The 14130-nt window shown below is 31.0% G+C and overlaps 1 protein-coding gene across 48 annotated transcripts in view; it reads right to left on the bottom strand.

Moving 5' to 3' along the window:
- Positions 1-14130, bottom strand: part of Rims2 (regulating synaptic membrane exocytosis 2) — a 567034-nt gene that overhangs the window by 129175 nt on the left and 423729 nt on the right. For 25 of the 48 annotated variants that reach the window (XM_058585652.1, XM_058585655.1, XM_058585656.1 and 22 more), the window contains one exon: positions 5882-5982. The exons of the other annotated variants lie outside the window; for them this stretch is intronic. In XM_058585652.1, coding sequence (XP_058441635.1) covers positions 5882-5982 — 101 coding nt within the window. The remainder of the gene's footprint in view (positions 1-5881; positions 5983-14130) is intronic. 48 annotated transcript variants of the gene reach the window in all.

The following is a 14130-nucleotide window of genomic DNA, read 5'->3' as shown; positions in this document are numbered from 1 at the left end:
GCTATCAGATTGCAGGGTTGTATAGAAATATACACAATACATATAAATGTTTAACAAGGTAGAATAGAAGTTCAGAAAAACCGTGGGTTTCAATGAAGAAATTCAGATGCAGATACTGGCATTCTCTCTAGCATATTCAGTAAGCTGAATTAGTAACAATGCTCTTTTTTAAAAAGAGCATTTATTGGAAATCTTCCTCCAAAATCAGCACAACTCTTATAACACTTATGACTTCAAAAGTTTCTGATTTTTCTCCTCTAGAATTCAGAAGCAGAATAACCCATGAGTTTCTTTTAACATTTCAGAAGAGACCCAAAGCCTATGGTAATCCATTTAACCTATTATCTAATAGAACAAGTTAATATTGTAGAAGTAGAGGACAATGAGGTAAAGAAAAAAAATTAATTCTGATCCAAAAGTGCCACAGTCCGGCTGCAGCAAAATAACTGGAGGGGTGACGAGGAACTTGTGTAGATTGATACAGCTGGAGTGGGAGCCATTTATTGTAGGACTGGAGTGGTATATATACATTCCACACAGCTTATCTTAATTAACATAAGCTAGATACAGCAGTCAACCAATAAAGAATCTCCACACTCAATGGCTTCCTGGCGTTACTTCACAAACCACTCCCTCTGCAAAATGCCAGGCACCGTTTTGACTTGTTTACAGACTCTAACACAAAAGCATAAGGCATTCTGCTGGATATCTGACTAGACCAAGCCAAGCAGGAATATTTTGAAAATTTGAACTTTACCTCTCTGTTCATGAAATAGTAGACTATTTATTCTGAGGGAGGACACTTCATTCTTTCCAGAAATGAAGCATGATAGACTCCATGAGGACTTTTCTGGGCAGAGACTGGGTTAGTGAGATCACTCTTGTTAAGAGTTCTCTCAGTCTATTTGATCAGATGATACCATCAAACAACAATCTGGTGTCCATATATATTATATTCTCTTGGTATTCTGAACATTGCTGCTATAGCAGCTCTTCCTCCAGCGCCTATAAGACCTGCCTCAAATTTACTATGTTATTGGGCTAATAACTACGACTGTCTGCTTAAGAAAAAAAATTTTCCCAAGAATTCTGTTTCAATCATTGTTATAAAATTAAAATATAATTCATTTTTCCTTTGTTCATCATAACCAAATTCATGTGTTTTCATGTATCTTCTTAGTAATTTGTATATGGACATCTATCTATATTTTAAAACTTGCTTTATATAAATCAAATTTAATCTTTCAGTTTTCATATCCATTTATGACATCACTATGAAAGAGTATTTCTTTCTAAATACCTCTAGCCATATGTGTGCTTATAAATTATTTCAAGGCCTAGTAACCTTTAATGTTGACCTTGATAGCATAATTTCTTAATTTCAGTAGTTTTGTTTATAATTTTTCCATTAGACATTATGTTATAATATATTTTCTTCAATATCCAACTAATTTTAAGATTCACAAATTCTTTCTTTGATTGTTCCTTTGAGTATTCTCTACTCAAATCCCTTTATAAAATAAAGGGAAACAACCAAAAATATTTGAACCATGCTAAACTCCTTTTCATTAGCTTAATTATTTCTTTATCATTTCTTTGTGGCCCCACCATATGCATTTCCAGTTTCTAAATTTGCTGTTTTTATTATAAAGTAATTTTGTCTGCATCATTTACTGAGCATTTAGTAGGTGCTAACCTATTTATATACATACATCATCTTATTTAATCCACATCTCTGCCCTATGAAATGGATATCACAACTCTGTTTAATATAAAGAAGTTGAGAATATAGAAATAAACCCACCAAAGCCACCCCAGGTAGAGTGTGCCTCACTCTTGGAGGTGATTTCATCTATCACAAACTGCTGTCACATTTTGATGATATTTTAACCTTAAAGATTTCCTACATAAACATCACACATTTAATTAGTACATATATGGCCATGCCTAACCGGCCTCAACATGTCTCTCCTCTGTTGATGGCTCCATCACCTGTGTTCTTGCAAGTCAATGTAAAACATTTAACATTTGCATTGAACATGGCTTCTCAGTGTTGAGAAGAGAATAAAGTCTAATAAAATAAGACTTTCTAGTTAAATGGCAGTCTACTTGCCAAAAGTAATTTGTCTTTAACTGTCTGAAATATTTTATATTGATAGTCTATAATTTCATCAATTTTAGTTTTATATGTATTTACAAAGGCTTTCTAAAAATATATCTGTTATATTCATATTTATTTAAGCTAGTTTATTTGGATTCCTTTACTCAATATGTCTTTGAGATCTGTGAATGAGTGCTTAACAACTAGAAACGGGAAAATAGTTAATAGGATATAGAAGAGAAATGTCTGTGATCAGGCATGCATATAAGGAAGAAACTCTTTTTTTTAACTATACTGTCCTGTACTTCTAGAATGTTAACTTGTTCTATAATAGGTTAAATGGATTATCATAGGCTCAGGGCCTCTACTGAAATGTTAAGAGCAACTCATGGGTTATATTGCTTTTGAATTCTAGAGGCAAAAAATCAGAAACTTTTAAAATTATGAGTGTTGTAAGAGTAGGATACTTTTGTGATGATTTTGGAGGAAGATTTCCAATAAATGCTCTTTTTAAAAAAGAGCATTGTTACTCCAAAAAAATAAGCTTTGATTTCCAATAACTATTGTAATAATGAACTGTATAGCATCTTTGAAATGCTGTGGACCACCTTAAAAATATCATCATAACAATACTGATTCTGGACTATTTAAAAATATTAAATGTAGCTAATTTGAAAAACAAATGTTAAATAAATATAAGATTCTTCAAATTAATTCTCATGTATAAATAAGAACACATTATTTGACTTTAAATTATTGAGGATTATATTAATTTATCATTATATTAAACATAGAAGAGTAGTTGGCCTATAGTAAACTATAATTTATGCTTTTATTTTTAATAAATAATATTTCTTAACTATGAAGAGAAAACTGATCTTTTAGAAAAAATAATAATTGATGCCTAAAATACAACTGATGAATTACATTCAAGTTGGGATAAAGAATACAACAGGTAGAAAAAGTATATGAACTACACAGTTAAAACCAAATTTGAGTTGAATTTCTCAGAGAAAATCCCTAAGAAATTATCCACTGATTAACTTGAAATCTGTCCGCATATGCCTTTTGCTACTCTTATTAAAACTACATAAAACTGTCTTATAAGGATAGTACCTTAATAGGTTTTGTTCTCTGCATGTTTTCATGGAGAGTAACTAAAATTTTTCTTTTAAACTTAGTAAGAATTATTTACAACTATCCATACAGAAGTACTGAGAATTTTAGAGAAGTAGTGGAAGTTAGAATGTGAACTGTAGTTTTTTAAAAACCTAGGCTAGCATTCAATTAGATTCCATACAAAGCATTGTAATCACTTTATTGAAACTTCAGGAATATAGCTAATAAGTATATAGCATATGCTCATATGTTGAGGCTTTAGATATCATCCCAGTTATTTCAAATTAGCAATAAATAATACTTTCCATGACCTAGCTATGTGAACTTGGGAAGGTTATTTATTTTAGTAACCTGCACGAGGAACGTATTGGGGAGACATCTTTATCCCTGTGCTACTCTATAACAGTACTTTTATCTGTTAAATGATTTTTTTTCAGAAATAAGACTTTATATTTTAAAACACAGAGCTCTACAGTGGACTCCGTAATTGATATTTTAAATCAAAATAAGGAAGTAAAGAATGGATATACAAGCTAAGCACCCTTCAACAAAAATAGAGGGATGATGTTAAAAATTTTAATCTGAGAAACTGTTAGTATAGAAACTAATAATAATTTAATCTATCTATCTATCTATCTATGCCCTTTACTAAAGAGGAATCCTCTATAATTCCTTTTTCTACCTATAAAGAACATCAACCTAGGGATGATAGGGAGATAGGTCACCCAGCAAGACAATTCGACATCAGGAAATAATTTGTAGGAATACAAAATAGCATTTTGTTTTGGACCCTTTAAAAAATTGTACTTTCATGACTTGATTATATTTTAGAATAAGCTGACTACGTAATTCCAGCAATAGAAAACAGAATGATAGGATTTGTTAGAACCTGTAAGAAGCTTTACGAAAATGTCAAATGATTTATTCTCTAAATTGATCTTTTTTTTTTTTTTTGTACCACGGATCAAACTCAGGGGCACTCGGCCATTGAGCCACATCCCCAGTCCTATTTTTTGTATTTTAATTTAAAGACAGTGTCTCACTGAGTTGCTTAGCACCTCACTCTTGCTAAGGCTGGCTTTGAACTTGATATCCTCCTGCCTCGGTCTCCGGAGCCTCTAGGATTACAGGCCTGAGCCACCATGCCTGGCTAAATTTGTCTCCATTTTTTGATAACAGTACTCATGTCTGGCTTCGAGCTAAAACTGTAATTAAGAAATTCAACTCCAATTATCTAAAAGTGAATTTCACAATCTGTTCAGGTTAGATAACTAGTTTTGAAGCTTTAGTTTATATCAGAATCTCCCAACAGGGAACCCAACCAGAGAATTTTGATTCCACAGGTCTGGAGAGAGCCCAGAGAACTGCTTCCAAAACATGCAGGTGAGGGCTGGGGACATAGCTCAGTTGGTAGAGTGCTTCCCTCACATGCACAAGACCCTGGGTTCAATCCCCAGCACCACAAAACAACAACAAAAACAGAAGGTACTGCTGATAAGTGAGTGAACAAGTCCCCAAACCAAAAGTAAGCAAAACATGCAGGTGATGAGGATGCTACTGCTCCGAAACTAAAAACCACTACTTTACAGAATACATAAGAAATTATATTTCTTAGTATAATTAGTCCTTTGCTAATACATAGAATTTTATTCCCAACTTAACAATGGTTGGTGTCAAAAGTTATGCAATTTTGAGGACTTCAACATTCATTTATCCATAAATTGGAGTGGAATCCAAATTTATTTCAGGGGAAAAATATTCTTATCTATGCTTATAGTATTTCTTTGGTTGATAGCCATGTAATAAAATTCTGTCAAGAATCATTGTTATTGCTTCTAATGAAATTGTTTTTAATTGTATGAGCAATGTAAATCATATTGCTGATAATTTCCTTTCTGCATTTGCTGGTGTTAGGAAGCTCAAGGTCAAAACACATGCCTCACAAGACACAGGTGTATAATAGCTCACACTATTTTGTCCACAAACTTCACTTCGGAATTTAATGTTTTGTCCTGACTTTATTTTCTCTTGATATATCGTCTTCTGCTTTCACACTATTATTTAGAGTATCATGTGTAATACAGTATACATGATACTCATGATATACAATCCTGTCATGAACCAAAAACAATTTGAAAACAAAGGACATGAAGAGAAAGAGCAATGAAGTAAGTCTTTATTTTCTTCTTTGCTAGACTTCATACCTCAACTTATTCCCAAAAAAAGTAGTTCAAAATATTCTTACTAAAAGATCTTTTCAATAACTAATAATTCTTCAATAGTATATAATTTGTTTCAGTAACTCAATAGTAAGCCAGATTTAACTAAAATCTATAAAGAAAAAAATCTGTAAGAAATCAAAGAAGATAATAATTCTTCCTAAACATTTTTGAGGGGTTTCAGATTTTATAAAATGAAAAAGTCTGTTTATTGTTCAGATCTTTAATGTCCTATACTATATACTAATCTTTTTTAATAAGGCAAAGTCTATCCCTAAGAGCTAATATACAAACACAAAAATTTTAACACTTAATAATATCATGGGGCCACTGCATTTTATGTTTGTGTCTGACTAATCTGTATTCAGTAGTATGAAAGAATCTAATGGCTTCATATGATTAATTGATTATTTTACAACTTTTAAAAAGAAAAATGTCTTGCCTTTGAATGGTAATCTTGTTCCAGTCTGGAATCTGATCCGGCTACCTGTTTGTATTTGTTAATTTTCATTTGGCGATTTCTTTCCTCTATATCCATAGCACCTATCGAGTAGAAAAAAACCCATAAAATTAATGTTTAGTTCTTTTTATCTGACTCCTACTTATAGGATGCATAAAAGAAGAAATGATAGACTAATATATTACTTTCACCCAAAGTAGTATATACAAATTAAATGTCATTATTTTTTAAATTTATTCAAAGTTTGAAATTTGGTAAATAAAAGTATGATTTTGAAATATGGAAAAATAATTTTAATCTAGATAAAATGTAAACGGATTTAAGGCAAAGACAGCAAATCTTCCAAAATAGATAGAAAACATTTTCTGGTACATCTACATACAGGAAAATATATTAGATAACAAACATATTTGATAACAATAACAGTATAAGAACTTTTAATTCATCAAGATTTATTCAGTGATGACAAAATTTTCAGTAAGCCAAACTGGGTTCAAATACAAGTTTAGGAACTATTATTATAAAATTTAGGCCATATATTTAAGCAGGTTACTCCAGCACATACAGGTAGATCCATTTATAAAGAAGTTTTTAATTAGAATTTTCTAGAACTAGAATCCAGAAAGAGGCCCTTGGAATACTACTCCTGTGAACATAAGATGGCCAGTAAAGGCACAAAGTATTACTGAAATCAATTTAAAAAAAATAGGTGCAAGGAGATGAAAATGGAAAGGGTGAACCTATCATTAAATAATATCCATGGCCTGTGTAACTTGTTCTACCTCAAAACCAATCAATTATAGATATCAAAGGGTCTTTGAAAACTTTGGTTGGAATATGAGCTAAATTCAGTTAGCAAATAGCAAATACGAAAAATCTTAATAGTATATTTATAAATTTTATTAAGAGATTTTATAGGAAAATTCAATTTCTCATAAATACATATAATGGGAGAACAAAAATCTCAATTATATACTATACATTTATGTAGTAGAAAAAATAAGCTTAATAGGTTTAAAAGATTAGCCATAATAAAATGTCATTGTGTAAATTCACAAACACTGTGTATTCAGGTTAAAATGTACCTTTTACCAGATGTATATACCCCCTTATTTTAAAGCTGAAATAAAGTTATTCAGGCAAAAGTGTATCTATTAAAAAATGAATATTTTAATACTTACGTGATTTAAAAAATAGCAACAAATAAAAATGTAATTGAAAATATTCTAGCATCATTAGAAGTTACAGTATCCTCTTCTGAACCAATATTTTAAATTTTTAATGTTTTAATTTTTAAATATTACTCCCTTCCCTGCAAAAATGTTGCTGTATATTAGATAATTCTTGCTAGTTACAAATAGTAAGTAAAAACTGATTAATTGAAATAATATAAAAAGAAAATGTCTTGAAATAAATAAGAAAATCTTGGATAACCATTTGTATAGAGTTCACATAATATGACTTCTAAATATGCCAGTAAATTTGACTCAACTATTTAATAAGTAGTTAATAAACTATTAATGGCCATATTTTAATAACAATTTGATTGTCAAATTTTAAAACAGAATATTAATATCATAATATCAATCATAAAACCAGGTGAGTGCCTCCATGGTATGAATGTGAAATATAGTCAAGTATACCTATCTATTAGTCTATAAAACTACAATTGTGGAATTGTTTGTACCTCAAGAGATATCTTCATAAATATATTTATTTTCTCCAATGACAAGAGAATAAAAAATATACTAGTTTAGCATCGAAAAATGTATGTATACAAAAAAGTATTAGCTAAACTGAGTGGGAGGTCCCCAAAACAACTTTCATTTTGCTATTACTGTAGAAAAACAAAGTGTCAAATATGAATAGTACTGGTTGATAAGGAAATTTAAACACATACATATATAGTATATAGTTATACACACAGACAAACATATACATGTTATGACAATTGGACCACTTTCTGGATGGCAACCTCCTACAGCAGCTCTATTAAGCTCTTTCTGATTACTAGATAATACACTTCCAGTAGCTGGCAAACTTTTTCTGCAAAGAGTTCAATGGCAAATTCTGTAGACTTTCTGGAATTATTCAACCAGTTACTCTGCAACAATTCTGCTACTGTAGCATGCAAGTAGCTATAAACAGTGCATAAACAAATGAGTGAGACTGTAGACAATGTACAAACAATAAAACCAAATTTACAGAACAAGCATGGTGCAGGATTTGGACTTTTACACAATGACTTAATGTTGCTTGCAAACCTGCCTTTCTCCATAGTAATGGTTTTTAAATTAGGTAGAATAAGACTTATTTAACATCATTTATATTTAAAAGAACACTAGGAGATATGAGAATATTAATCTACATTTGCTATGTAAGCAAAGATGCAAATCAAGTGATATAACCATGTGAATATATCGATTAAACTCCAATTTGAAATAGATCTCTCATCTCCAGATCCAATTATCATTTATTGATGGTCCCCAAACAGAAAAATTCCTGAATATAGTCTTAACTAATGAAATCTCAATGAGCCATTTTACTCAATAAACTTCAGTAAATATGCTTTTAATATATAGCTTTAAATTACTTTAGGAGAATATCCATTGGGCAAATAATAACCAAACAAGCCTCTTGAAAATTATTTGGCTCATATGAAGTCTTCTATTCCTTTTCTATTATTTATAACCCATTTCTGTTAAGAAAAAGTCCACAAAGAAAAACATTCTTAAGAGGAAGATCTCCTATGATACAGGAATCCATCTTAGAGAATTCTTCACTAGCAAGTGCATTTTTCTATGCTGGTCCTTTGCTCTACCTATGGAAAATAGTACAGAAATAGTATTTTGGTTTCATTCAGTTTTTTTTTTTTCCTCACTGAAATGAAAAACAACTTAAAAGGAATCAATGCAAACAGAAGGGCTGTTTACTCATTGAGAAATGGACCACATAATTACTAAACTTTCTTTCAATTATTATCCTATGCCTACTCTATAAAAGGAAAATAAGTGATGAAGTAGAAGATTTTTGTTCTCTTTCTGAGTCACAGTACAAATTTGCATATCCTGCAATAAAAAATAATTACTTGACCACAGAACACTTACTAAATGTCCTCCCCACCTTTTATCTATTAATTTCTTTCTCAAGTAGTCTCAGAATTTTCTAAGACATTTTGGGAAATGATGGTTATAGGTTTAGAAGGCAAATTTATTTAGGCATCTCTAAGGTTCATGTTCTTCTGTGTGATAAACAATGCTTAAGACAGCTTAGTGGTTTGATTCAGTTTTGAAAATTAGTCATTATATGTTTGAACGCAAATAAAATATTAAATCACCTTCATATTGTATTAAATGTGATTAAGAAGGTAATGTGACAATTAGATTTCTTGGACAAATACCTTTGAAACAGAAGTTTGTATATTTGTGTCTATCCAAGAGATAATCCGTTAATGTATTAAAGTAATATTCATGTTATCTAAAAATCTTATAAGTATAAATTATTATCTAAGTAAACTAAGAAAATATTTTCCTGTTTCATAAATACCAAATTTCACTTAAATTATGCTGAAAACAGCTCTGCATTTTATATATACACACACACACACACACACAAATCCTCTTGAATTCCATTAGTTTTAGTATTTCTACAAGATAAACTGCATTTTATCAAAACTTATATTATTGGCTTTATTATAATGCATTTAAATTATTCATGGCCTTTTTTCTACTTTAAAAAATTTAAGCCACAGAACAAAAAGGTGCTAAATTTGAATGTTCTAGAATTTATAAATATCTCAAATTACTTGTTTTTCTCAAACTTAAAGCTCTTTATCCATTTTCAGGAACATGCTGATCCTAATTTAATGTGTTCCTTAAAATCATAGCCTACATTCTGGAAGTTATTTATTTTGATACAAGCCATTTAAGAGGATTACTTTGTGTCTTGGACTATGACTCAACAGTAGAGTGCTTGGGTTTAATCCCCAGCACCACACACACACACACACACACACACACACACATACAGGTTTACTTGTTCTTAAATCAATAAACTAAGTCTATGGTTATTTTGAACTTAAAAAAATATTTAATATATCGAGAAAGTTAAAGTCATATTGATTCAAAAAAAAAGTTAACATATACATGGACTTCTAATTCAAAGACCTAGCTGAACATGTCCAAATTAGGTAGCATCAAGCCAGTGAATGTGTAAGAGTCAGCATTTGCATGTACAATACAAAGATCATCAGCATACCTTCTGTGATTTCTATAGTACACTGCAAAGAGTAATAGTTTTGATTTTGCTCTTCCAGACACACACACACACACACACACACACACACAATGCTCTTGTGGTCCCAGAGTAACTTCATCCTCTAAACTACTTTGAACAAAGTACACAGGTTTGGCAGTGCTGTGATTCACAATGAAGTTGAATACTGTAATACATAAGACTGCTAATTCAGTCATCTTGTGAAATTTAAACAAATACTCTCATCTTGGAATTTTAAGAGGGGAAACTATTAAGCCTAGTACCAAAACTCAAGAAAGAACCTCAAATTTTGTGAAAAATAAAAATTTAGAAACCTATCATTATAGACTAGTGGAATTCCAAGACTTTCTTATTTAAATTCAGAAACTGCACTGGGTACTATTCCAAATTCCACTAATTTAATGGTTTTCTTCCATCATTAATTACATATTTGTCCTCAAGTTAAAATAAAAAGTACTTCCTTTAACTGAAATAAAAACTCTAAGTGCCAATCAGTTTCCTGAGGACCTCTGATGCAAACAATCACATCTGTAACTCTTTTGTTTGATTATTATGTCTTACAAACCAAGATCTATCTTGACATGATTTGGATATAGAAAACAAATTTATATTGTTCATATTTGTAATAAAATAACATCAAGAACTTATGAAATAATCATTAAACATTTGTATTTTATAACTGAATTTATTCTAAATCAAATCTTTTTAAAGTGCATATTAAATATTTTCCAGTTAAGAATTAAAGATATTTGTGCCAATTTGAGGCTTTATTTAAGAGTGAAAGAGTCCCAATCTCAAACTATTTCCTATTGAAGCTAACCAAATAATTTATAACAAAATAGACAAAATATAGAATTAATTAGTTTGTTTTCATAAAATACATGTAACGATAAAATAAATATACTCTGAATACTAAATCAAAATATTACTTGAGACTTTATTCTAATTGAAGCTCAACAAGTATATTACTTACATAGAAGAGACATATTTCAAAATTAACTATTCCCCACCAAACCACTGAAGAAAGGAAAAAAATACTTTTGATAGCTATCCTAAAAAATTCCATTTTACAAACATTTTTCCTAATAAAAGTGAAAAGAAGAGAGATACAAATAACACATATTAAATGATCAAAGCTAAAAGAGTCAAATTATGTACTTTCCAAATGCTACATTGATCATTTAGATATGAACCAAAAAAAATGCAATGAAGAAAAGGCAGCTATTTGCATACAATTACAAAACAGAAAGCATGATTGTATTAAATTTCAAGGTTCAGTGGAACATACTTTAAAAGTAATAATGATTTTGTTCAATAGTCAGAGAAATAAGTATGGAAATTATTAAATTCAAATGACTCATGAGAAAGAGTATGTAATATTTTATATCATATTTTTATTTTAAAAGGCAGTGCAATTCAGGAAGAAAAAATGGCTTGATTTTATCGAATGTTTAAGTCTATGTTCAAGATATATTAACTGTAAAAAAATTTTTTCAGAATGGTAACAGCTGTTAAAAAAGTAAAACCTATTTATGTGAAAAATTTTCAAAGTCTCTGCTGTACAACAGCACTGTTACTTAAAGATACAACACATTTGTATGTATATTAAAAGGATTTAAAGGGGTCATATTTTAGAGCCTGAAATTCCACTTTCCACGATTTTCCCCAAAGAAATAAGTCAGTGTGCAAAGATGTAAATGCATTTATCCCACCATTATTGGGTAATTGTGAAATCCTGGGAAAAAACATCCTAATTGTGCAAGGATAGGTGATTAGATATCTGCATTATGATACATCTGCAGAGTATTATGCATTCATGAAAAGTGCTGAGGGTGGTGTATTAATAATTAATAATCTATAAATATAGACAAAATTAAAGATATTGTAAATTATAAGTATAAAAAAATTAAGTGGAAAATGTGGAACTATAGTTTATAAACCATAACTATAAAACTATACATATTCATGAAATACATGCCCATGACCTAGACAAAAGAGAAAGGGAGTAAAAATATTTGAAGGTTTACACATTGAAATGTTAGCAGCTATCACTATACATTTGAAGTAAGTATAAGTGCTATTTGGTTTCTATTTGTTAAACAAAATTTATGCAAAGAAGTTCATATTATCTCCACCGATTTTTTCCCCCCTTTTTGTACCAGGGAATGAACCTAGGGATGCTTAACCACTGAAACACATCTGCAGCCCTATTTATTTTTTATTTTGAGACAGGTTCTCACCACGTTAGCTAGGGCCTTGCTAAGTTACTGAGGCTGGCTTGAACTTTTTTTTTTTTTTTAATTTTTTATTGTTGGCTGTTCAAAACATTACATAGTTCTTGATATATCATATTTCACAATTTGATTCAAGTGGGTTATGAGCTCCCATTTTTACCCCATATACAGATTGCAGAATCACATCAGTTACACATCCATTGATTTACATATTGCCATACTAGTGTCTGTTGTATTCTGCTGCCTTTCCTATCCTCTACTATCCCCCCTCCCCTCCCCTCCCCTCCCCTCCCCTCCCCTCTTCTCTCTCTGCTCCCTCTACTGACATTCGTTTGTCCCCCTTATATTATTTTTCCCCTTCCCCTCACTTCCTCTTGTATGTACTTTTGTATAACTCTGAGGGTCTCCTTCCATTTCCATGCATTTTCCCTTCTCTCTCCCTTTCCCTCCCACCTCTCATCCCTGTTTAATGTTAATCTTCTTCTCATGCTCTTCGACCCTACTCTGTTCTTAGTTACTCTCCTTATATCAAAGAAGACATTTGGCATTTGTTTTTTAGTGATTGGCTAGCTTCACTTAGCATAATCTGCTCTAATGCCATCCATTTCCCTGTAAATTCTATGATTTTGTCATTTTTTAATGCAGAGTAATACTCCATTGAGTATAAATGCCACATTTTTTTTTATCCATTCATCCATTGAAGGGAATCTAGGTTGGTTCCACAGTCTAGCTATTGTGAATTGTGCTGCTATGAACATCGATGTAGCAGTGTCCCTGTAGCATGCTCTTTTTAGGTCTTTAGGGAATAGACCGAGAAGGAGAATAGCTGGGTCAAATGGTGGCTCCATTCCCAGCTTTCCAAGAAATCTCCATACTGCTTTCCAAATTGGCTGCACCAATTTGCAGTCCCACCAGCAATGTACAAGTGTACCCTTTTCCCCACATCCTCGCCAGCACTTGTTGTTGTTTGACTTCATAATGGCTGCCAATCTAACTGGAGTGAGATGGTATCTTAGGGTGGTTTTGATTTGCATTTCTCTGACTGCTAGAGATGGTGAGCAACTTTTAATCCTCATGCCTCAGCCTCCCAAGTCACTGGAATTACAGGCATATGCCACCATACCTGGCTCATCTTATCCATTTTGAAAATGATGTTTGCATTATGATCTGATAAAAATGTTTTGAAAGTCAAAGTAAAAGGCTTTTTAAAATACCCATGTGCAATTATTCATTACTCAGTTTAATAGAATGACATAATTTTATTTGTTAAAGGAAGCATTTAGATATATTGATTGAAAGTATACATAACAAGAAATACTTCCAACTGAACAAAATAGACTTTTCCAACTTATGAATATCAATACAAAAATTAATGTTGTATGTTTTTAAAGTTTCCACATTAGTATTTTCCAATATAGGATGAGAAATTATGTAACAATATTTTTTAAAGGTATTCGAAAATCATCTGTCCACAATCACTTGCCTATAATGAATTTTCAGATATTCTTTTTTGGTGGTGCTGGGGATTGAACCCAGGGCTTTGTGCATGCAAGGCAAGCACTCTACCAACTGAGCTTTATCCCAAAGCCTCAGAAATGGTTATACTGAAACTTCACATATCATATACTAGAACATCATTTAAATGAGTACCACTTTTTGCTAGATAAATCTATAACTAAACGTAGATATAATATAAGGAATAATAAAAACTGAAATGTATTA

This window comes from Marmota monax, unplaced genomic scaffold, assembly GCF_021218885.2.
Source record: "Marmota monax isolate L192 unplaced genomic scaffold, Marmota_monax_Labrador192_F-V1.1 WCK01_AAM20220418_F8-fsc00003, whole genome shotgun sequence".
Lineage (NCBI taxonomy): Eukaryota > Metazoa > Chordata > Mammalia > Rodentia > Sciuridae > Marmota > Marmota monax.
The sequence above is the reverse complement of the archived record's forward strand: the minus strand, read 5'-3'. Positions and strand labels throughout refer to the sequence as shown.